This window comes from Wasmannia auropunctata, unplaced genomic scaffold, assembly GCF_000956235.1.
Source record: "Wasmannia auropunctata unplaced genomic scaffold, wasmannia.A_1.0 LD336043.1, whole genome shotgun sequence".
NCBI lineage: Eukaryota > Metazoa > Arthropoda > Insecta > Hymenoptera > Formicidae > Wasmannia > Wasmannia auropunctata.
Window position 1 is genome coordinate 578,239 of NW_012026847.1, and position 24,348 is coordinate 602,586.

The 24,348-nt window shown below is 36.6% G+C and overlaps 1 protein-coding gene across 3 annotated transcripts; it reads right to left on the reverse strand.

Moving 5' to 3' along the window:
• Nucleotides 1-667: 667 nt before the first annotated feature.
• On the reverse strand, nt 668-24,348 carry LOC105451834 (nidogen-2). Of its 3 annotated transcripts, XM_011692522.1 has the most exons (21): nt 24,051-24,348; nt 13,235-13,513; nt 12,788-12,993; nt 12,620-12,711; nt 12,236-12,382; nt 11,330-11,563; nt 10,598-11,126; nt 9,962-10,128; nt 9,464-9,592; nt 9,275-9,373; nt 8,646-8,810; nt 7,616-7,753; nt 6,342-6,467; nt 5,617-5,742; nt 4,907-5,250; nt 3,398-3,734; nt 2,837-3,065; nt 2,199-2,374; nt 1,950-2,058; nt 1,736-1,854; nt 668-1,095 (listed from the first exon to the last, which is right to left on the reverse strand). In XM_011692522.1, the coding sequence occupies exons 1-21, from the start codon at nt 24,273-24,275 to the stop codon at nt 959-961; spliced, it is 4,113 nt and encodes a 1,370-aa protein (XP_011690824.1). In that variant the 5' UTR covers nt 24,276-24,348; the 3' UTR covers nt 668-958. The 3 variants fall into 3 exon arrangements, with proteins under 3 accessions (XP_011690824.1, XP_011690826.1, XP_011690827.1); XM_011692524.1 differs by lacking the exon at nt 7,616-7,753 and having other exon boundaries at nt 24,051-24,347; XM_011692525.1 differs by lacking the exons at nt 5,617-5,742; nt 6,342-6,467; nt 7,616-7,753.

Below are 24,348 nucleotides of genomic sequence, written 5' to 3' on the forward strand. Positions count from 1 at the left end.
GCCCTTTTTCATCGTATTGCCCTTTAAATTAACACGTACCTGATTAAATATCGCGTTTTCAAAAGAAATAGCATGAGAATATCTGACACATTACGTTGAGAACATTAGTGAACATATTCTTCGAAAACATCTAATTTTTTAAGACTTTTTGTTATAAATATATCTTCTGTAGAAAGCAGAGTTTGATTTTATTTTTGTTTTATATAACAGCATGCTAACTTATTATTGTACAAATCTTAAAGAAAGAAAATTAACAAATTGAGCAGGAATTGAATTAGGAAAACAATTATACTTACGTTTGGTTTTCGTATTTCTTACCCTTTTTTACAGAGAGCAATATCAAAGTTATTTATAAGTGCTATATTGTATATTGTATACAACATTTTATATATAAATATATATATTGATATACAATATAATGTACTATATATACATGTAATGAAATAGTTGTAGTTATATGGTAGTCATAACTAATTGAATTTTACCTCTTATTGAGTTATGATTGTAATAATTTTTAAACTTTGTAGAGCAGTTTTATATAAGCGTCTTTTAATTTTAATTTTCTTTCTACGTAATTAATTATAAAACTAATCCGGCGGATGAAGTCGGAAGAGATTTAGACGAGAAAAATGGATGGAAATTGTTGATTGTATGAATATTTCAGTGCTTCGCTCGCTGTTTCCTTCATTTTTATTAAATAAGATCGAGTCGCAGTACAGCTTGTATCGCGTGTCGCGATTGATAGATACAAAAGTAGATGTTACTTGAGAGATTATCGGTGACAGCTAATTAATATTACGAATAATGTTATAATTTACACTTGGGTCTAATGGTTATTGCGATTTTAGCTCGGATGTGTGCGCCAGTGCGGGACTTTCTTATCAGCTACCGTAATGTCGAACGCGAGGCGGGGCTTCATTGCGTTGTGTTTTATTTCTGTGCAAGATCGAAGACGGATCTAAGACAGATAACGGGAGTCGGCGCAGGGTCCTGTCGCGTCATCCGCGCACGCACACGTTCTGCCGCCCTGGCCGTCCGGTAGACAAAGCTGATTCTTGTTGCATCTCCCGTTGTCGTACTGGCACACATTTGTCACTGCAAACAAGCGATCGTGAATTATGGAATTTCCAACGATATTAAATTCTCGTCTCTAGCGAATTTTCTTCCGTAGAGCGAGAAGCACGGGAAATTTCTGATTCTCGCACGGAAAAAAAATTACTGCTGCAACAACATTAATAATTGTGATAATTTTCCGTCAATTCAAAAGGGTTATAGGAACTAAAATACTTTGGAAGTGACTTATACATATAATTAACTGAACTTTCAATCTCAATGTTGTGCAACTATATTATGTATATCTCTCATTCATATACTGTTTGTTGTACAGACCACATTAGAGAGATAACAATAATGCTTCTGTTGAGGCGATCACATATATGAAGATATTCTAACCGAATGTTATTTATTCTAAGCACTATACGGTTTTGAGAGAACCGTACTGATGAGTATACCTTAACAGATGTATGCCATGTAACATTAATATAACTTAAATTCACATGCATTTCTTTTCCAAACATAGAGAATATTGTTGTAACATTCATAACAATTTTTTCCGTGCGCTAATTCGGGCGGGTTTTCGGCGAAACTTTCGGCTAAGGCGGTTGAGTAAATTATATATTTCTTAGAAATATACGTAATTTTGAGGAATAGATCTCCAGGGGGATGAAAAATTTACCTCTGGGGCATGACTCCGGAACGACTGCGATACCGTATAGTTTTCCACTTCCACCTGGCGGAACAGACAGCGGAGAGCGTCTTTCACCATTAGTCTTCATGCCGACTTCGATCTTGTGTCTGCAATGGAAGGAGCGTAATATAAAAACTTTCGCGTTTTATAGCATTCTCTGGATTGTCTGCACGCGCGCGTGCGCAATTTTTCATTCCCTTACGTTTTCCAGTCGGTCCAGTAGTAATGATTTTGAGAAATTGCCAATCCAAATGGATAAGTAAGTTCATTTGCGACGACAGTGACTCTCTTCGTGTCGATTTCAATACAACCTGAGAACAAGGGAGACCGTTTGTTATTAAAGTAGCGAGCTCCACGGTAATGAAACACATCGCGCCGTTATCGGACATTTTCCTCCTAAGATTAATGGATGCTATTTCGACGCGTTCACGTGATTAAAATCTATATTTACTTATCGTGAACGTTCCAGCGTCGGCCCAGCACAGCTCATCCGTCGCCCAATCGATAGTTAATGAATTTGGCAGCTTAACGTAATCACCCTGAAGGAAGATTGCTCGGTCTGTTCCATCTTCGTTAGCCCACTCTAGTTTGGGGGAAGCGCGATTCCAGTCAGACCAAAATATTTTTCTGAAACAAGAATATATTTGTCGCAAAATTCAAATATTGCAGTAAAAATCATTAATGAGGATATAATTTAATGGATCAAATAAGCGTTTTAATCAGATACAATATTACAAGATCAACGCTATGTTGGCGCTTTTTATTATTTATTATTTTATTTTATTATTATATTTTAAAATAAAATTTTATTGTTAATTTTTTTATTTATTATTTAATTTTATAATTTTATAATTTTAATCAGTCTAAAATTACTTAAGAATCCATAAATATACAAGGAAATACATATGTAATTGAGTTGGAGTCTCTTCTATAAATATGCGGTGTAAAATAATTTGCAGTTAGACGAAACTACCTTCATTTTAGTTGTGCAAATAGTACGAGTGATCTCACGCGTCAAGAGAAGGTCTTGAAGTTCGCGGAACTGAGAAGTTTTGCAAATAGATTTTCTACGTTCTTATCTATCCTTACCCCCGATATGGATGAACAGCTATTCCCCTTGGATTGACCAGTCCATCGGAAACGAGGACTTTGCGTTTCTTTGTCACTAGACTGGCAACCTCGACGGTCGTTTTGCCTGAGTCGGTCCAGAAGATGTTTCTCGAGACCCAATCGACCGACAATCCCTCGGGACTGCTAACTTTCGTAATAAATGTCACCGCCATCGATCCGTTATAAGATAGTTGGACTATCCTGCTGCCTGCGATGAGATAGATTGCGATCTTATCTTACAAAGGTATCTTATTCTCGGACCGTAATTGCTTTCTTAATCCATGGCAATCAAGAAATTAAATGTTAATAATTAAATTTATTAAATTAAATTTTTTTAATTTAATTTGTTGGAGAACGCGTCTGATCTTGACTTTTACGTCCCTTATTCAATATTTTTAATGATTTTAATCTGTTATTTCGTGACATATTTAATTTTATTTTTATAAGTATTTATTAACAAAAATCTAGATTAATTTGAAGTGTCAAAATCACACGATATTGATAAATTTGGGACAAGATTTATTTGAATCCTAAATTTACCAGTAATGTCGCTGGAATAAGCTTTGCCACCAAGGCAATCGATATCTAAGGCTATCGCCATTTGTGTGTAAGCTATGTAGATCGGATTTCCTGGATTCTGTCGTGTGGGCATGAACGGTATCCGATGCGTGGCCATTCCTTGGTTTACCAGCAAAAAGTTGGATTCGTGCTTCGGCCGGCGTTTACAATTTATACCGTCGCCGACGTAACCGTCATTACAGACGCAAGTGAACTGATTTTCGCCGGTCGACACGCACGTTGCGTCGGAAGAGCAGAGATTCGGGTCGTTTCTGCACGAGGATTGCGGCCGGCACATGTAGCCGTTACCGTAGTAACCCTGAAAGCGGTCGGATTGCAATCATTTATATTTTATACTGCAGAAAGAAAGAGAAAGAAAGAGTTACTGTCGCATATTATATTGCCGAAAAACAAGCATTACCTTTTAGTTACATTTTATATTTTACATTTTCATCTCTTTTCAACCCTTTTAGAAAATTTTAGAGAATAATTTAAGGTTTGTTCATAGATGAATAATTCAAATGAATCTGATGAAAATGTCAGATTCTCAAAATGGAACTTTTTAAATTTTATTTAAGGGGGGTTTCACCTTTGCCAGCTGTAAAATTAGTCCTTGTTTCATGATTTTTTTTAAAGAAAATCTATTATATACAGTAAAACGCGGGTTTTTACATAAACTTATATGTTATTGGAACAGCAAAAATCTATTTTTTATTTATAATAAAAATTATTTTAATTAAAAATTAAGTATTTTAATGCCTCCAAGTGGCGATTGAATGTGGCATGTTTTTCGAGCTGACGGAAGTAATTTAAAAAAAAACAAATTAAAATATCGACTTAATTCTTTTTTCCTGTTGATTCTAATACTTTAACGCACGGCGTGAACTAAAATCATGATTTTACAGCAAACATTCAATTTGTTATTAACAAAAATTTAAAAAATTTTTAGAGCAAAACAAAATTTTTTTTCAAATGCTACCATTTTTAAAAATTTCAGGCAATTGACATCATTTTAGTTCACGTCATGCGTTAAAGTATTAGGATCAAGAGGAAAAAAGAATCAAGTCAATATCTTAATTCGTTTTTTCGTAATACTTAATTATTATACCTAATATACTTAATACCTAATTACTTCAGCTCGAAAAACATGCCACATTCAATCGCCACTTGGAGACATTAAAATACATTTTTATATAAATAAAAAAATATTCATTTGCTGTTCAAATAATATATAAGTTTATGCAAAAACCCGCGTTTTACTACTGTATATAATAAATTTCTTGAAAAAAAATTCCTGAAACAAAAGCCGGCAAAGGTAAAACCCGCCTTAATTTTATCTCCATCTCTCTTTATATAATATACGTAGTGTGCAACGGCACTTGATGCATACGGCATAATTTAGTATGCACGAGTGCACGTTACGCACTTACTTAGTACGCCAAGAAACTCGATTATCTTTATGTTAACGACATGACATTCGTCTGTACGTACCGGTTGGCAAACGCACGCGAAATTCGCGGTCGTGTGATTGTATCTGCAGACTGCGTTTCGGCCGCAGTTATTCACAGCGTTGCAGTCGATATGATCCTCCACACACTGGCGCATACCGTCGCCGTGATAGCCGCTTATGCAGACGCATTTGTATTTACCGTCGCCGGACGGCACGCATTGCGCGTTCACGTGGCACTGAGAAATCGTCGAGCAATCGGACGGCACGCATTGATCGGCCATGTCTACGATGAATCCGGGCTTGCAGGTGCATTCGTAGCGCGAGCTCATGGGGTGGTAGATGCACTGCTCGTTCATCTGGCAGTCTGAATTGTCGTTGCACATGTCTAAAAATCCAAGGAAACCCAAACGGGACGAATGTCAAGTCAAGTTGGTGTAATTTTACATTCGATTTCTATCGGATTATTATATACAAGCGCGAATATACAAAAGCGCGAATAAAACTCTCGCTTGACATAGTTACTGGCTGAACTTACAGACCGATCGTGATCGTCAATTTTCTCGATTTACATGCGGTAATGCGGAATGCAAAGGAGGCAATATGTATACGCTCAATAAGGGAGAACGTTCGAGAGAAAGAAATCGCGTCGACATTCCGGCTTGCGTCGTGCGACGTGCACAAATGAAACGAGAGAAAAATTTAAAAAAAAGGTATATATATATATATATATATATATGGATAGTGAAAGCACCGATACGACTGCACGTCGTTCCGTCGCCATCGTATCCTGGATTGCAGACGCATCTTGCGTCTTCCTCATTCTGCTGCTGGCAGGACGCGTTGAGGTCACAGATATCCACCTCCAAACAGGATACCTCTGCACGAAGAAAAAGACATGCCGTTGTATTATCGTTAACGTACCTTCACGCTGCTCTCACTGATTTAGACTTTTTCCATAGGGAAAAGGAATTATTAAACACAGGAGTATTGAAAAGCGTGACTGTGATACATTGCACAGCAAGTGGCGTTGACGGCTGGCCGTCCCGGCAGCGAGATCAAAAAATTTAATGGACATTTATGAGCTGGTTGTTGAGCAATTTTCTGCTAATTATGTTCGCGAGATATTCTGAAATCTGCCCGAATTTTAACAAAAACACGTCAACTGTTTCGAGAAATAAAATATTTAATGATGACTGTTTTTGATTGTTAAAAGTACATTATAATAAAAATGCGATTTAACAATTCTTGTTTTTTTTTCACGCGCATAAAAAATTCATTTTACGAGTTTATATGGATAATATAAACTCGTAAATATATAATATAAACATGGATTATATGGGAAATAATTTGGAAATGTCATGTTATTGCGGAATGTGTTTAACGTGTGCCCGCCAATATGTATCTTTATTAATCGTCGCTTCGCTCTAACAATAAATGTAAATAATATTTTTCACAAGATGCACATTTCGCACGTACCTGTTTTATTGCATTCCATACCGTCGCCCTCGTATCCCGGATTGCAGCGGCACTCGTAATTGTCGGTACCTGGTATGGGGATGCACTGGGCGTAGGGATGACACCTGTTCACCACGTTGCAAGATGCTGGACACAAGCATGTGCGCGATTATGATACATTGCACGGCAAGCGGCGATGATAGCCCGTCCCGATAGCGAGCGACCAAAGAATTGAATGAAATCGCGATTTTGTAGGCGTGCATTGACATCACAAACTTAGTTGAATAATTTTTTTTTTATTAACTGTGTATCTTGAAAGATACCTTGAAAGATCCTGTCAAATATCGTTAACAAACGTATCCATTTTCCTTGGAAATCTTGTTTATTTCGTTTTGTGACGAATATCGATATCGTGAGCATAGCGCGAGATGAAAGTTTGGAGAGAAAATATTGCTCAGAAAATATAGAAGTTGATGCATTAGTTTATCACTATCATCAGGATATCGATATCTATTTTGGTGTGCAAGCTTGAAGCATCGCGTCCCAAGTGAAAACATCGAAAACATTTTCCGAGCGAGAGATAAGCATCCGCCTTGAAATCAAATTATTCATTCATACATAAAGACGGAGTACTGCAAAGACGGAGTGTGTCTTGCATTATTTATAACATAAATATTTACCGTTTAATGAAATTAAAATATTTCAATCACGTCTGCGAGGACGATTTTCTACCACCCTCCCAAGAGTATTACACTATAGACACATTTCTCAATTTCCCGAGGTAATCTTCCATCTCGCTATTCACTAAAAGGTTGCGCATCACAATTTTCTGAAAGTGAGTTTAAGGACTTGGAAGATGGCAAAACTTTGAGTACACTTATTGACAGAAAAAAACTTCGTTCCTGCTCGCACTGCATGACGAAAGATTCGGGCCGTACAAATCTGTTTATGCGAATTTACGCAGTCCATTATCGCCCGCCCGCGCGCTTCGGCAAAATGCGAATGCTGTTAACCGATTTCATTATACATATTATTTGGTATTGTTATAAAAACGTTATTTTAAATTCCCCCGTATGATTGAACGCGCGAGGCCGCAAGCGTTTTTATTTATTAATCACGCTGTTAGGTAAAAAGGTATAATTTCATCGCGCGCTGATGAAATTAAAACAATTGCATGGAAATAAAAGCAGTCCTCGCGCCCCGACGCCATAAAGAGTTCGTTAAAGAGAATAGGATGCCAAGCAACTTAATGCTCATTAATGATTTAAAGCCAAGCAAGTGTGAGTGCGTCGTACGCTTAGATCCTGATGGACCCTTCGTGTCGTGTCGGTATCCTGGCAGCGGAACGCAAATTTGTTCCAAATGGTCGTAATCGTATCCCAGGGGACATATGCAGACGTCGTCGAAGCATCCCGGGAGCGGATGTGCCGATACTAAAACGCACGATGCATCGACGAACGATGTTCGTCGCATACTATTAATTGTAATCTTGCACGTTATTAAATATTGGATCTCCGCATCGCGAGAGGGGGGGGGATTCAAGTTATTCGTGTTAATTCATTTGCATGCAGTTATCCGCCATGCCGTTTTGTTTGCAAATTATTTTAATTCCCGACTGTATTTCAGTTTTCGCTTCTAGTAAAATGATCCTCGGAAAAAAATGCGCCACAGACGTGACGCTCTAACGGACGAACGTTGCCATAACATGAACACAACGACTTTCTAAGCTAACATAATCATTTTAGCATGAATAGAAATTTAGTGATATTCCGTTCCTCTCCGTTTTTGCTACTCCAGCCATTTCTCTCATTACGAACTGCTTACTTAATAAATGCATGCGATTATATAATATTAATAACTTAAAAATGTAAGCTATTAATTAGTACATTAATGTATAATACATATATTAATGTACAATTATATATTAATAGCGTAAAACGTGAGCTTTGAGTACATTAATATAATACATATTGCATATATTATTGTATTTAATTACTATGTAGACATTTTTTTGCCTAAATTACGTCTAATATTTGATGTCTAATTTTTCTGAGGATCTTCAATTTTTTTTTATGATATAAAAACACATCTTAACGGAAAGTATTCTACTGATGCTAAATTAATTATTGTTGTGCTATTAAACTATTTTGTGCTTAGGAATATTTTCTCTAATACATGCCATATGCGCAATAGCTATGCATATGTGATGCACATTCGAATAAAGGGAAAAAGATTATATCGATATGACTAATTTGAGCACAAAATTTTCACGTTTTGCGAAAAAGCAATTCGTACAATCGCAGAATTATTTTTCGTGCAACTTACAGTCTCGGTAGTTAATTGTCGTATATTCTCCCTCTTGCCTCACGCAGGTTTTGTTATCGTGAAGGTCCCAACCAGTCGGACACCAACACGTTCCAATCAGGCACTGCGGTTGCGGTACGTCTGTTGTGGTGACATCGTATTCGGAGTAACACGTGTATCCATCGCCTGTAAATAATCGCATATGTGAATAACAGGCAGAAAACACTTTGCAAATTGCAATATGGTCACATGCGTTTGAAGCGACAATCGCGTTGCGACATATAACGGTAGAACGATCATATTTCGCGTCCATACAGTTTAATTACCTCCACTTCTAAATTGTCACAAAACTCATATTAAAATATTAAAATACAAATTTGACGATATACAATTAGACTTGTAAAAGATAAAAAAAGATTAAAAGAAAAATCTCTTATGAATTCCCAGCTATACTTCCTATCTATCGTTCCTATATATGTGAGCAAGACAAGTAACTCGTAACGTAATAAATAATTTTTTTGGATATTAATTATTTGCTATCATAAATTAATATTTTTTAAGTTTATTTATATATACATATTTGTTTTTTTTAATTAATTTGTTTTTTAAATTATCAATGGTAGGCAAAATTCTTTCGAATTTCTACTCACCGACGTAGCCTTGCCTACAAACGCACACGTATTCCTTTCTATCCCCGTCGAAACTGCAGTGCCCGTTTGGGGAACAATTATCCTCCTCGTTACAGGATGCTGTAAAAGTACAGTTTCCGCGCTTATCAGTAGGGATGTGGTAATTAGTAATATTTTTAATAATATTTTTGTATGAAAAAGATTTTTTACCATATTGAGAGGGATAACATCCCTGTTCTGTATCCTCGAAACCGGGTATACAGGTGCACGTAGGTGTATTTCCAATCATTACACATTGCTCATAATTTCCGCAGCGAGTATTTTCGCAAGACGGCAATCCTGCATTATAAATAATATCAATGTAGAGTCAGATAAATGTTGATAAATGAACTGACGAAATGACTGATTGTGAGATAAATATTAATTGAATGTTATATATATTATTTATTTTTAAGCGTTTAAAATAAAAATGTTTAAAAATTAACTTTAAAGAGTTGAAAATTTAAAAGTGTAATAAATCTAAAAGTAAACAATTTCAAAATAATTAATACTTGGTCGAAAATATTATCAGTCGTTAAGATTATTTTCGTCGCTATCAGCAGTAAGAATTCGATCGACTTCGTAGGATGTTATCGCATTACGGTAACTGTGATTTCAAGATACGAAATGGTAATTTATTATATAAAATATAAATGAAAGCGCGCTTACTTTCACAGATACGACCGTCTCCCACAAATCCAGCTCTACACTGGCACATGTGACTGCCTTCTTGATTAATGCATTGAGCGTCTGGGGAACACATGTGATTACCGGCTGTGCATTCGTTGACGTCCACGCAAATTGCACTGCCGTCCTCTTCGTATAGATACTGATACCTTTCCACATATATCGAACAATGCAATAAATATCATTCATTATATTCAATGAATTAATTATATTTAATGAAAGAATCATTATTTTCTATATTAACTTTATCACACAGCAACATGTATTAACATTTTTGTGGAAATTTACATTTATGCTTAACCGAACAGAGGCCCTTTGTCGAATGTATACACGGAAAAAACGATTTTATTGAAAGGTCTAAAAATTTTGCTAAAAATAGATCCGAAAATAATTTCTTGTTGAATCATCAAAATAATTTGTTGGAATGTTAAAGCTGATAAGAATCACTGTAAAACATTTTGATGATTTTAGCAATCATTTTGCACAAAATTATTTTGATTATTGAACAAAAATTATTTTCAGATCTAGATTCAGCAAAATTGTTTTTTCCGTGTATCCAAAAAAGAACGTTTCTGTAAGTTAATTTTATTTTAATAAATCCATGGTAGTAATACCTACCCTGAGTTACACACGCATCTGAAATTGTCTCCATCGACCACGCAGGAGCTGTGTTTATCGCAAGTTTCTCGTCCTTTAATACACGGGTCCTCTTCCTCGAGGGGCGCTATCTTGGTGTTGACGGCGAATCGAATGATGCCCTCGGTGGTCTCGTAAGCAGTGACACCCCTGAAGAACTTTAGCCTGGACGTGTCGTCCTTGGGATCAAAGGTAGCGTACGGGCACTCCTGGTAACTGATCATCTGATCCAGGTTGAACTTGATCTCCCACTCGTCCCCGCTTCCGCGCTGAAGTTTACAGGTGCGCTCGCTTTGGGAACGGATCACTCCTGGCTGGGCGCGTGTGTAGAGCTCGTCGTAATCGCCGTAGTCCACCCGGGTGTCTCTCTCGAGATGCGGCAGCGTACCCGTGATCTCCGCCTCCATTTTCAGCTGACCGAAGACGTCCAATCCAAGGTAATTGCTGCGTATCGTCACTTTGTCGCCGCTCGACGGGAAGTTCAGTTCCGCCGTGTGATTGAATAAGCCGCCTGCCCGTGAAACACGCTCGTATGAATACCTGCGTAATCGTAAATCTGCTTTCCTTCGGCAACCTTGTTACGCACTTTGAAGAAAATACAGGACAGGAAATGTGAAATAAAATGAATGAGGATGCTTGCGCCAAGTGTTATGTTTGGACAAAGCCTATTTCGGTTTCCGCATAGTCTGTATAAATGTAACATAAGCTTCTTGCCTGTGAGCTCGTATCCGTTCTTGGTATCGCTAACAGGTTTTGCGAACATCCAGCCAATCACGCCACCCAAATTGCCCAAAAGTTGGAAACTAACGCCGATTTCATCAGGTACCCTTGATAAGGCTGTGTACGTTCGCCCATCCTTAGTTTGTACGTAGCATTGAAGATCTCTCGAGGGGAATTCGATGCCGTTCAGCGTGCCGGATATTTGGCCAATAACCCGAAGAGGCACCTCTAAAAATTGAATTTTTTAGAAAAAAAAATGCCATAATATCTTCACGTCTTTATAATAATTGCCAGATTTTCTTTCGTCTCTAACAAACCGCTATATAATTAGTAGTTGTCTAATGATTTTTTTGTGTATGCGAAATATTCTCTTCTTCGAAATACACCGTGCTATTCATTCATGTCTTTTTTCGATCGTTCTGTTGACGATAAAATAACATTGAAAGAAATATATTATTGGTCTCTTGTATTTCTCAAGAAATTGTTGCATTTTTCTTATGGAAAAAATTATTGGTAGGGACACTGCCAACGACACGATCATCAAAGAGTCGCGCGGCCCATTTCACGGTATTCACGGTACCTATTGCCGTCTTTATGATGTTACCGTGGAAGTCGTAAGAACCGGTGTCGTAAACTATGAATAGACCGGAGAGCGCGAGTAAACGCAGCTACTTACTGCCTTGCATCTTACGTTCGCCCTACGACGACTTCTGCGTACCTTTGTCCGCATTAGGTGAAGCGTCGTAGAGGAGTTTAGAGAGGGAGACGCTGAAAGATCTCTTCTTTATCCCGTTTCGAGAACACTTCAAAGGCCGCGCGTTTGCATGCCATTAGCTCGTGCTTATCTCGTGTTACGCGAGCACGCGAGATTTCGACAAACACCGTTGATAAATAGCTTACCGTTTGGCTGGCAGGATTTCCCGTTGCCGAAATAGCCCTGCTTGCAACTGCAGCAGAATCCGATCTCGTAATCAATGCAGGTCGCTTTGCTGTGGCAAGTGGTGGCGCCGGTCCTACAGTTGGCCGCTTGATGCATAGTCATCGTGTCTAACAGGGTATATTGCTTAATTCGATCAACGTCATAAAGATAACATCAGGCATGACATACGGTTTTGCAATTTTTAAATATTATACCGCAATCGTGTTCATAAATCGTGTTTGTACAAAAAGATATAAGAGCCTCCAACGAGATCGTTTTTTGTTATCGACACATTAACGTTTTAGATTTAAAACATTTTTTAAATAAAGATCCTTTTTGTATATATTTTATTGTCTACTTGTTACCTTCGATATTATCGGGAGTTTCTATATTTTCGCCTTCGTCGAAGGGACCAACTTGAAACAGCCACTGGCCAGGCCTATTTACATTCGACCACCTGAAAACAATTACAAAGGTCCATGAATACGTCGCACGTGAATACAGCCGGCGCCTCCGCTCTCCCCATTACTCACTTGTCGACATTCTGAATTTGGTCCGTGCCCGAGCCCCTCAGGGTATACATTTTGCCCTCGCTCATGAATCCTGCCTGTGCCTTGGCATCTGGGAGACCGTTGGGATGCGATTCACCCTGAATCCACTGTATACCATTTTCCGGGTACAGTAGTTCAACAAAGGAATGCGTACCGTTGGATGATATAGCGACTTGATAAGTATTCACCTGAAAGACGACTCGATGAACGTTATTCATGTTCTCGAAAAAGCATATATTGCGCATGTTTATTCTCTCATTTTTTCTCAATAGTGAAACAAGTTTAGTTTAAACAATTTTAAAAGTTAAAGAATACATATATTGCTATCATTTTTTTTTACTTTTTTTATTTATATAAACTGAAGATTTGTTCCGAGTTTAAAATGTCAAGAACGTGCAATATTTGACAACCGTAAAGACAGCAACTTGCCTTGTCATTTCGCTCATTGTAATAACCAACGTCCATCCATGTGACCAAAAAGACATGCGTGGGCACAAAGTTCTTGGCGTCCTTAAAGGCGCTTCGAACCAATCCTCCGGCTCTAGAGAGAGTGTCGGAAGAATCAGTTTCGCTCCAATAAATCTTTCCGGAAGCTCTCGTGTCGACGTGCGTGTAAAGGGGCGAGATGACTGGATCATCAAGAGGGAACGCGATGTTGAAAAACCTTTGCATGGCCCTAGCGAATGAGAGTACGCCATTTCCATTTACCTGAAATTGAGTAAATCGATTTTTTAGCTTTGATATTTTTAGCCAATATGTTTAGCCAGCTGTGACGGTATTCGGTTTTAATTTTGTGTTTAATAAAAATCAGAAATATGTCGTATAATTATATGAAAATTTTCAAAATTTCTATTTACTCATGATAAACGCAATAAAATGCTCAGATTGTACTTATAGCGATTATTTAATATATTGAAATTGAGAATGAGGAATTTTTTTAATTAATAGCGTTTACTTGCAATTTTATCAATATATTTAAAGCTTGTTAGAATTTAGCAGACATTCATCGCATTATCAGAATCTCTCTTGTGTAACAAACTCTTTATTTTCAGTACGTTGCAACTTTTATTAATTAATCGATATGGCAATTGTTCCATTTTAAAACATTAACTTGTTTAACAGTATTTTAAAAAGTTTTTTTAATACCATCCGAAAAATTCAGTTTGTTTTTTTGTAATGCGAATTTCGATCGTGGAATGTATTGATTCGATCGCATTATGGTCTCACAATATTAATTCCGTCGCCGAGAGACATATTCGCGTACAACTGGAACGTGGCAGTAAATCAAATTCCGTTCAGTGAAGCGCGCACCGCGCGGACGGCGTCAGCGGGTCAGCAGGTAAATCGTCGGCACGTGCTGCCAGTGAAATCCGACAATGACGTTGTTAGGAGGGGGACCTGCCCCACGTCGTCGGCCTCCGCGAGTCTCGCAATAGACACGCATGCACGTTAATGAGCGAGCGCCTGTCGTCGTGGAGTCATTCACCCAACGACACGCGCTCGTTATAACGCCGGCGCGAGGACGGTGTCGCGTTCGCGTAAACTCGCGAAGGAATCGCGATAATTTCGTCATGATCGTGCCCTGTAAAAGAGCCAGCCAGCGGCGAGACATATCTACAGGATGTTAATGATTGTTTTTAAGAAACTTTAAGCAAATTTGGAGCAAAAGCTATCAAAAATATATTTGACGATTAATGTATTTTTCGAAGATACTGTAACACTAGTTAATTTTTTTAATTCTATAATTATGCGAATATATAATTAATAATATATACATTTTTTACAGATCTAAATCTTTTTAAGACCTTTTTATCTTTAATATGCCTTAGTAAATTGCATTCTTGAAGGTACTTAAATGTAATTTATATTAATTGTCTGAAAGATTTTTTGCCATTTGTAATGTTCTCATACCACAAAACATTTAATTTTTAGACAAATTTTTCTAGAAAAATGATTATATGTTCTATACACCACAGAAACTTGCAGCAACATTGCTGCAACATTGCAACACTTGCAACATTGCACGCATACTTTGATGAAATATTTCTTTAAAGGAGCGAGTTTTCAAGACAGAATTTGAAGATGAATGTAAATATTGTAAATCTACTTTTCTTTTCAAACTTAGTCCAGCAACTCGCCCTTGTGAAGCTTTATAATTCTGCGCCTTTTATTCCCTTCTCTGTGATATTTTACTTACGGAAAGTAGAACTTTTCCGTGTCCATCTAGTAGCAATACTCCGTGTACTGCTCGCAAGCAAAGCATATAGGACATTATTTTTTACATTATTTTTGAAATGTCGCTTTAACATTGTTGACGTAATATTGTAAAAAAAGAATCTTTGCAATGTCTCTGCAATATTACACTGCAATATTGCAGAGACATTGCAAAGATTCTTTTTTTACAATATTAATATACAATGTTGTTGCAAACTTCTGTGCTGTATGGGTAAATATAATAGAAAGTAAAATTCTCTAATTATTTTTTTTATATATTATTTTTTTCAAAGCAAAAAGGGGCAGTCGACACGGTCGTGTCATCTTGCCGGGGCTGCTGAGTTGTTTCGTCATGGAAAGTAAAATTTTCTAATTATTTTTTTTATTATTATTATTTTTTAAATATATTATTCATTTCAAAGCGAAAAGGGGCAGTCGACACGGTCGTGTCATCTTGCCGGGGCTGCTGAGTTGTTTCGTCAATTGGCTAAAATGAAGTGCGCCAAACGCGTCCGCACACACATTCGACGCGATACAGCGGGCTGCAGCTGTTCGGCGTTCTTCCGTAAGAGAAAAAAAATTCTTCGTCATTAAAGAGACAAAATTAAAACTCTTCTCGAAAGAACGGTGCAATCGCTTAAAATATTGTACTGGAAGGAAATGATTGACGTTCTGACATTGTTCACTCTTAGCGGCTCAATTTTACCTAATTTTTTAATTAAGAAAGTATTCTTGATATATTACGATTTTTAATAAAAATCTAAAATTATATCTCATATCTTAATATTTATAAATAATAACGCGATTTTTTAAAAACAAAACATGTTTCCAAAACAGTGCTTGAAAAATAAAAATTAAATTTTTTTTACAAATATGTGAAATTTGAAATACAAATTGTGCCTTATTTAGTCCGGATTCGTGTTTCGTTCCTACACGGAAAGAACAATTTTGCTGAATCCAGATCTGAAAATAATTTTTGTTCAATAATCAAAATAATTTTGTGCGAAAGTCAAAATGATTGCTAGAATATCAAAACGTTTTATAGCAATGTTTATTAGTTCTAATATTCCAACAAATTAGTTTGATGATTCAATAAAAAATTATTTTCAGATCTATATTTAGCAAAATGTTTAGACCTTTCAATAAAATCGTGCTTTCCGTGTACGTTCTTATACATCGGTGCTAATTCTTATGCGCCACTCAAAGTTCAAGCTGGAACATCCGATGACCTATATATTGTTTTTACGTTTTAATATTATGGGCGCCGCATCAAATTTAACGCTCAAGTCGCACATCGTTAACAAGCGACCCGATTCAAGTGAATTGACACAAATTAGGGCGACAAAGTAATAATCTCTTTGTGACACTATTCTGGCATTAGACTTATTTCATAATTTTATTGAAGAGCAACTTATTCACTTTATTTCATATTAAAATTTGGACTGAACTCTTTGACAATTACTATTTATATAGCATATTTTTTTATGAAAAACAGTTTACATTTATTGAATTGAATTGTTTTACATTAATAAAAATATTACATTAAATTTATTGTTGCTAAAAATACATTTAAGAAGAGTGTTGAATAAATTTAATTCAATAATGTAGTTATTAATTTAAATTGTTTAAAGTAATATATATATTAAAATCGATTTAATTATTTTTTTAAATTTCTGTGATTAAAATTTATAGAACTTTTTAAGTTGTTTTTCGTATAATTATCGAAATACGTTCGCGCGTTTCCCGTAGCAGTGTAATTGCAATTTAGCTCAAACAAGCAGAAGAAGCCTCCAATCTCTAATACCCAATCGATATTATTCGTCCCGTTATACGTACGGGAGTTTACGGGCCGAGAATCAGTATCGGTCATCGAGGCGTCCGATAATCGATGCTTGGGAATGTCAAGCCGGTATTGATAGTCTTGCCGAAGCTCGTTTATGTGCACGGACGTTTTGACATTCGCGTAAGTCAGCTCAGTGGGAAAGTTCGACGCGCTATCACCGCCGAGGCTATCACTGAGGTCGTAGGTCATAGCCGAGCCGATGACACACACGTACACACATGTAATCGCGGTGAAATGGTGAAAATAGATAGCACCGCCCTGGAAGTAATAAGAGGAAACCATGCTAACTACTAACTCTCTTCCTGATATCATCGATAACGTTCTAACGCTTGGCAAGCACAGGATTGGAAATAACTTTGAGATCGACTCTTGTGTATCGACGAATATTTCAATATTCAAGCGGAATTTTTGCAGAGAGAAATCACTCGATTTTTTTTCGTCGATTCTGAGATGTGTTGTGCACATACATATGTATAGGTATAAGCTTCAAGTAATGAGCAAACATAAATTTAGATTAATCGCTGTAATAATTTATTATTTTAATGACTTACTTAAATGATTTACGTTTCAATTACATTTTATTTTTTAATTTCGAAGCTGTTAACAGTGCGAGAACCACGTCAATCACTTCTTCCCAGTGTAATATTTCAAGCGGTTGCGCCGCTCTTTCGAGAAGTTTTAATTTTGTCTTTTCAATGACGAAGAGTTTTTTTTTTCTTACAAAAGAACACCGAACAGTTTGTTTTTTCTTTTACGATTTTATTTGAGTGTTCTTATTTTTATCGGTATTCAAATATTCAAATATATTTATATGTTACATAATTAATTGTATACATTTACAATATTGCTAATCATAAAATAACAATTTTAAGCTTTAGATCATTTTATCGAAATATATACACTTATTATAATATTGCTAATCATAAAATAATATAATTTTAATTTAGATTGTCAAGAGTAAAATAAAAGTGTTTTCTTATCAATTCTGCAACTTTAAAAGAATTTATTATTAAAAAGTAAAAATAGCAAGAGTTTCAGGATTGCAGTTTTATATATTATTTGTGAAAAGTATGTGACAATAATTTATTATAATAATCCCTGTAACACTGTATGTAGAAAATATTTCTATTATCTGCAATTCGTCGCTTAGCAGAATAGTCGCGTCCATAAAGAAATTCCATGGTACATCACAATAATACGTAAGCGCTATCGAACGTCTCGTTCATGCGGCACGTAGGCACGATTGCGTCGAATTCGTATGATAATCGCGGGATCTCGGTATTAGTAGACTCGGTGCATGTGCAATCGTCATAACGCGGTGGCAGCCGCGAGTCAATGAGATGACGGCAGGAGAGACGGCGGTTTCGGTAACGCATGCCGCACGCGCTAACGCAATCGCGCAATCGGCCGCAATCATTTTGATGACTACGAATCGTCGACGATAACCGACGAAATGGAGATGATTGTCGTGTAGGAAGGTCCTCTAAGTAGACCGTCGTCGTGCCTCCGTTCGCGGATACGTCGTGATATACATCTGTGTCAACCGCGATTTGTCATTGACCTGGGCCCGCATAATAATGGTACGAGAATTGACCGAGGAAACATTTGTTATGGAATATTGAAGTCACTTCTGAGCCACGTAATGCGCAAATCCTTTCAGGCAACTGTAAATGTTATATTTCGAATAATTTTAATTAATATCGGCGATGTAATTTGTGAGAAATTATTATAATTTTCTATTTAAAACAAAATTGTTATTATTTTTTGAAGATAAATAATGATTTTATGAAAGCTCTTGCAATTTGTTTTGCTATTGTTAAATTGTCTGAATCTCTATTTAGAAGTGCACGACAAACAGATTTATTACACGAAATAATCGACGAAAATTTACTTGAAAAGATTCTTTTTTTAAACTTAAATTTTATGAGAAAAACAGTTAGTATTTTTGCATAGAATAGTATAATAGAATATCAGCTATTATTTACGTTATGCTATAGTTTCTAATTACTTAAGACTGAATTGACGGAATTATTTAGAACTAAATTGAACTGAGAAGCTTCAAGCATTTTAAACTCTTATGTAATTTCTCATGTAACGTAGGAAGTAAAATTTCTGTCCATTAGTTTATTGTCATCCTCCTTTGCGTTCGCATGCGAAAGTCCTCGCGTACTTGACTTCCACTTATCTAGTTTTACATGGCACGCTCGCTTTCTTCGGCATTTCCAACAAATTGTACGCCTACAATGTTTGCCTGGCGAAACGAGCGCAGAGAATCGCGGAAGGCATGCAAAAACTAAAGATACATTTGCAAGAAAGAACGAGTGCGGAACAGCAATTCCCTCTCCGAAATTGCAAACAATGAATTTCCATCGCTGATGAACGATTTTCAAGGTTACGACGAAGTATGTCGTAACCGGAAGTTCAGAGAGAAAACTCGGAGAGACGGAAGGAGCTGTAATGAAATTAATTGAGAATTTCGTGTCGAGTCTAATTGAACTTCGTCGGCGATGACGAAGCCGACGACAGGACCGATCTGGAAGAATCGCGAGCGAAATTTCGCAATTCCTCCCACTAGGGTCTCCGTTAACTAATGTGGGAAACCGCCAAGGCTAATTGCATAGCACCGTAAATTGGCTGTCGTATTACTCTCTATCTTGATCCGAATGCTTAATTGAGCACAGGAAAAGATACAAAGTCTTCCATTGAATTTTACGAACTTGATGTTCACAAAAGGTATAAAGCATGCCGTAAGACGTATTTTTAGCGTGATATTTTTTACGCAGAATCAAATAGCGTTATTTCTGCAGTGCGTATCATTTTTATTAATGAAACATGCGACTTCTTGTATGCAGAAGACACATTAGTTTGGATTTTCCTTAAGCAACTTAACTAATGTGAAAAAAAATTGTCAAGATTAACTTTAACAAGATTATCGCGGGTATTTACATAACCGCGGTCTTGCAAGATGTTAATGTGACTTCTACTACATAAACGTACACGTGCATTTACACTAGTAAAGTAGGAGTATTTATAATTTAAAATATGTCTCTCTTTTTTTTAATATCAACTATATAATTTTTGTACTCTTATATTTATTGTTCATTTACCGCTATGATGACAATTAATGATTGAGCTTTCCATTTACACCTCATCAATCACCGATAAAACATCATCGCCAGCAGTCAAATAAATAAACATATCATGTTTTTGTGCAATTTAATGCTGTAAATTTAATTAAATATTTCATTGTTCTTTTTAATATAAAACAATCCAATTTTATATTAAAAAATGTGTATAGAAGGTCAGCTAATATACGCTTTGTGGTGAACATATTGAATGAATGTGAATAAATGAAGTATATTATTGTTTAAAGTACATTTCTTTGAGGCAATGTAATAAAAGTAAATATAAACTACAAATATCTTAAAATAAAAATGTATTTATATCAAAACACAAGTAATATTTAAATAAGGCATAATTAAAAATTCTAGTTAAAAAATTTGTATATATGTATATACATTTTTGCTCGCAATATTTATTTTTATATTGAAAAATAGAAGTCGTGAACTTTGTGAATTCCATGGAATTCGCATTTTTGGGAATCATGGGTGATTTTTTATATTTTCCTCGTTCTTTACCACGCAAAAGACGAGGGTGTAGCTACGCAATGTCATATTACTGCGCACTTGGTGCACGCGTGTGCATCGGCATATAGAAGGATACACGATTACCGTGTACGTATTATTCCAATACCTGCAAAATCGAATCTCCCATTCTAGGCTCTTAATCCGCCTAGTCTCTCACAATTATTCGTCATTATACTTTAAGCCCATCCGGCTGACTGGCCGGCCGAGTTTCTGCACGTGATTTGACTCGACGCGCATCCCTAAGCGAGGTGCATGTACGCACGTCATCAATAACGCCACGATGATTCCGGACGCTTGAATTATTGACGAACCCCGATGAATGGAACGGATCAGGGTGGATCGTGGTTCCAACCGCCGCATTTTGGTAACGGCGGCTGCGAAAGTCACACCAATTCGAAAATGAATTTCAATGTCGATATTCGACGGACCCCGGTCTCGCGTGCAGCCTTGTTTAAAAATATAGAGCATCGTCAGATTGCATAAATATAAGAAATCTTTTTAGTAATGTAATTTAATCGCAAATTGGAAGGTATACAATTAATATATTTAATAAATTTTAATAGTAATTGATCATGTTTCTGAGTATATTTATACAAAATACATGTTTTTAGCAAATAGTATCTCTTCCAGTATTTATAGATTGAGCAAAGTTTATTAAAGATACTCCATGCTATTAATCAAGGCAGTAGAGGAAAACATTTGTGAAAATGTTAACGATACGCGTTTGCTCCCTGTGGTGTCGTAATGCACATAAACGCTTCCACGTATGAGCTCACACACCTTGATTCGCAATAAATCATTTTGGAGAGATGAATCCTTCGCATTAATCTGCACGCGACCAGTCGTGCATAATTAACGTTCATTCATGCCGTCACCTTTGTGGTAGTACGACGATTCGCGGAAAGATGAAATCATACGGTATCCTGCAGACAATAATTGAATTATTTTTCCTGCCGTATTCTGCTTTCCTAATCGTCGCCGGTTTCTACATTTGTCTAATCGTTATACCGATGTTTGTACAATGAATCAATGTGTACTGAAACTCAAGTATCGTTCTCGTGACTAACAAAACGACCGGAAACGACCAAAATTATTTCTCTACAATTTTTGATAATTTTTGGATACGCTATATAGAATAGAAATAAGAGTGATGTTTTGAAAGCTTTTTCGACATTTACCTAAGAATATTTTGCGAAATATTATGAAATGCTTTTAGCTTCATAAAGCTTTATAAAATATTTTTTATAAATATCTTATTTTTGATATTCTCTCGCGATATAAAAGTAAACTTCGTCGAGAGATTGTCTCACACAATTTTTCAATCCGAGAAACATTATTTTAACGAATTATTTGAAAAATTAATATATGTACATACATCTCTAATTGTGAGTATCTTCGCAACACGTTTCAAGGTGTAATTAAAACCGCAGAGGGATGGTTGCGGTCGTGCTCTTGTGTTCCTGCAACGCGCACTTCCTCGAGATACGCTTTCGCTTACGGTCGAGGCTTTCGGCGCGTGAACACTGCCGGAATCTTATCGCGCGCCTCGGACTCTGGGATGCGCGCTGCATCGTCTTCCGGTTCGCGCCGCTCTCTCGCTCGTTCATTCATACGAATTAACGGACCCTCGTAAATTGTACGCGACGAGCGGCGCGGCGCGTCCGCCGCAATTAAGCGCGATTGTGCGGCCCAGAGAGTCGTTCGTTCGTCATCGCGAGCGCAATGAATTCGTGTCATGCCAGAAGATGTCGGCCGGATTAGGCCGCGAGCCGAATTGAGAGAATGACCGAATGCGCGCACGGCTTCGCCGTTGTCTACCGCGCGACAAATTGAAATTAACCGAGGAATTACCGCGCCACCGCCGCCACCGCCGGTCGCCTAGCCGCTCGTCTCGCCGTCTCGGAAATTTTTTTTTGACCGGACCATAAATTGTAGTTCGTCACGCGGTGACTGATGCGCTAAGTTTTCCTAATCTGTAACATGTCTGGAGAAATTTGGAATTTTTTTTTCTCACTGTGCGATGAGATAAGGTAGACAGACTCAGGACAGGGTGCGTCACCGTTATTGCTTTTGTTAACGAACTTGAATTCGGAGTAAATTTTTTTTCTCGGTAGCAAATTTGTCCTAATCAAGGAATTTCTTGTTATTGAAACTTAGAGATAAGGTAACTAGCTACAAACCGGCGACAAAATTCTTTCCTGCCATTTAACGTTAATTCGACAACATACGTTTTAATTCGAAGTCACGAATTAAAATGTTTGTAAATATTAAAACATTTATATTAAAAACATATTTTTAATTATTGTATTTTAGTGTAGTTTCTTTTAATGTAGTTTAATGTTAAAATAATTCAATATAAAATAGTACAAGGGCTACGTTTCTTTTAATTATTTAAATAATTGTAATGTCTAATAATCTCTAATCTAAATTTTTACTGACTATAGATATCTTTTATGTTTTAGGAGCAGTTCTCTTGGACAGCAAAGAGGCAAAACTAATACAAGGTAAGAATAGAATAAAATGTATTTATGATGTCGAGATGAAGCTCGGCTGGCTGACACGCGTTACATCACACTGACAACATCTCGGTGGTAAATATCTCAATAAAAATTGTAAAAGTGTAGAACAGATTTGCAACGGGTTATCAAGAACATTTGCGGTTTTTTATCGGGTTGATGTTTTTCACCGACTATCGGTTTACAAGTGTAAATACGAAAATAGTGGATCTGCGTCTAATAATAACTTTTCGACGCACCCTGCATAGTTGAAAATAGCAGAAAAAACAAATAGCAGAATTCCTCTGGAAACTACTGAGACAATTTTAAACTAGATTATAAATTTTTTTTTAAATTTTGGTTTTCGTTCTTTTAAAAATATTAAATTGTTTGAATTACAAGAATGACGAGACAGAATACAATCATAGAAAGATTACAACATCGCAATGTAATTTTTAAATTTAAAAACAGTGCTCACATGGCATAATTATGATATAATTATCATGAGAAAGAACTTTCTCCTGAAGTCATGCTTTAATTTATTCTTGAAGATGAAGATTATTCCACATTATATGCAATTCCGTTTTATGTGTATATGCACATACCGTGTTATTTTTAAGTCGTGTGTGTGTACTTTCGTACATCTTAAGATTAGGTAATTAGGATTAATTATACATTTTTCACAGTGTAAATCGCGTAATAATCCTATAATTCTCATTAGTGTTCTCATTACCGAAAAAAGAATAGACTTTTTTTATAACATTCATTAATCAAAATTTAATTAAATACCCTGCAAATCCAAAGCGTGCAAAAAAATGCCTCATCCGTATAAAAATAACACATTTAAATGTGTAAATTTATATTTTTATATAATCCGATATAACATGTTATTTTTACACGGACGAGGCACTTTTTACACACTTTGGATTTGCAGTAATATGAATCCGTATAGCTAAAAATATATTTGGCAGTTCGAATAATTATTTTGGCCATATTAACGCTAACAAGTATCCGATACTGAGAGCCAACCCACTGTCAATACTCACGAATATCGAGTTGTAGATTTTGTCGTAGAAAGCGATGGGTGTTTTGAGGAGAGCCTCGGCGGATATCAGCATTCCATTGCTATCGGTTTCGAGGACATTGTTACCCGGTCCCGTGTACTGGTATAGCTCCCGTTTGGATAGGGCTGCGGTGAAGGGCGCGATTAGGGCCAGCACGAGGGCCAGCGTGCCCAGCAGAACGCTCCAGCGTGCTGCGCCGTGAGCCATTCTCTCAGACTGCCTTAACGCTACTGCTGTTACTGACTTGGCCACGACGTCTCTTCTTGCTGCCCCCTAATCG

Excerpts from the sequence above, each read along its gene's own strand:
- LOC105451834 (XM_011692522.1), bottom strand. The coding sequence starts at position 24,275 with ATGGCTCACGGCGCAGCACGCTGGAGCGTTCTGCTGGGCACGCTGGCC. Across the intron at positions 13,514-24,050 it reads AAATCTACAACTCGATATTC|GTAAATGGAAATGGCGTACT; the intron begins GTGAGTATTGAC and ends ACTCAATTTCAG. Across the intron at positions 11,564-12,235 it reads GAAATCCTGCCAGCCAAACG|AGGTGCCTCTTCGGGTTATT; the intron begins GTAAGCTATTTA and ends TTCAATTTTTAG.